General features: G+C 42.2%; 1 protein-coding gene across 1 annotated transcript in view; it reads left to right on the forward strand.

The window, feature by feature from the left end:
- Positions 1 to 995, forward strand: part of LOC119586702 (ETS homologous factor-like) — a 3,904-nt gene that overhangs the window by 1,468 nt on the left and 1,441 nt on the right. Inside the window, exon 3 of the mRNA XM_037935433.1 lies at positions 115 to 324. Coding sequence (XP_037791361.1) covers positions 115 to 324 — 210 coding nt within the window. The remainder of the gene's footprint in view (positions 1 to 114; positions 325 to 995) is intronic.

Consider the following 995-nt stretch of genomic DNA (forward strand, 5'->3'; position numbering starts at 1 on the left):
GTAGGGGTGGGTGCAAGTTAGTCACATGACACGGAGCCATGTGTCAGAGCGCAGGCACGTACGCGCTCACGTCACACACGCGCTCAAAGCAACACACCCTCGGCCATTCCCCAGGTTGCAGAAAGGCCCATGAGTCAGGGATGTCTCTCTACGGCGGCGGCGACTACTCCCCGGAAATGGGCTACCCGAGCGACGCGTGGGACCTCACCAGCGAAGACATCCAGGAGTTGGACCGCTACATCCGCCACGAAGAGAGCTGGGATCCTCTGGTGGACAGCCTGCAGTACATGGACCTTCAGGAGCAGTTCGGACCAATTAAGTACGGTGAGTAATCATAAGGTCGATGGCGGTTGTTTTTGATAACGTTAAGTAAGGTGAATTTGTAGGAGTTTTTTTTATATACTGAATGTAGGATTTAATGTACAGTGAGGAATAATATAAGTAGGAGATATGCTGACTGGTGTGCAGCATGGTGTGAAATTAAATATATCAATCTAAATTAAAACTATTAACTTCGGTAAGGAACCATGTTCAGACGGCGAGTCTTTGAATTGATACAAATTTAAGAAAATGTATAATAGCAGAAAGGAAAAATAATATTCCGGATGAGATTTTCATATAATATCTTACATGAATAAGCTGCAGTAAATAGAAAAAAGAATCGTGCGCCAATGACCCAGTGACCAAAATAATAGATAGGGCGGTAGAGGAACGAACCGCGTCTAAGGCAAAAAGTAAGATTAGAAGATTGTTTCAACTATCTGTCAATGTAGGTTTTCCTCTTCATTTTATTCCACAGATCAAACTTACACATATTTGATGATTACTTGAGGGTTTTAAAACATCACAGAATTATGAAAAGAAAAAGCAATAAAAAGCCATAAACCCAAATAAGTAACAAGAATATGTACACATTCACCCACCCTGTGTAGTGTTTCAACGAGATTGTTTATTTGCTCGCGATTGAGTTTCTGACGCACATTTGGAGACAGATA

This window comes from Penaeus monodon, chromosome 21 (genome assembly GCF_015228065.2).
Source record: "Penaeus monodon isolate SGIC_2016 chromosome 21, NSTDA_Pmon_1, whole genome shotgun sequence".
Classification (NCBI taxonomy): Eukaryota; Metazoa; Arthropoda; class Malacostraca; order Decapoda; family Penaeidae; genus Penaeus; species Penaeus monodon.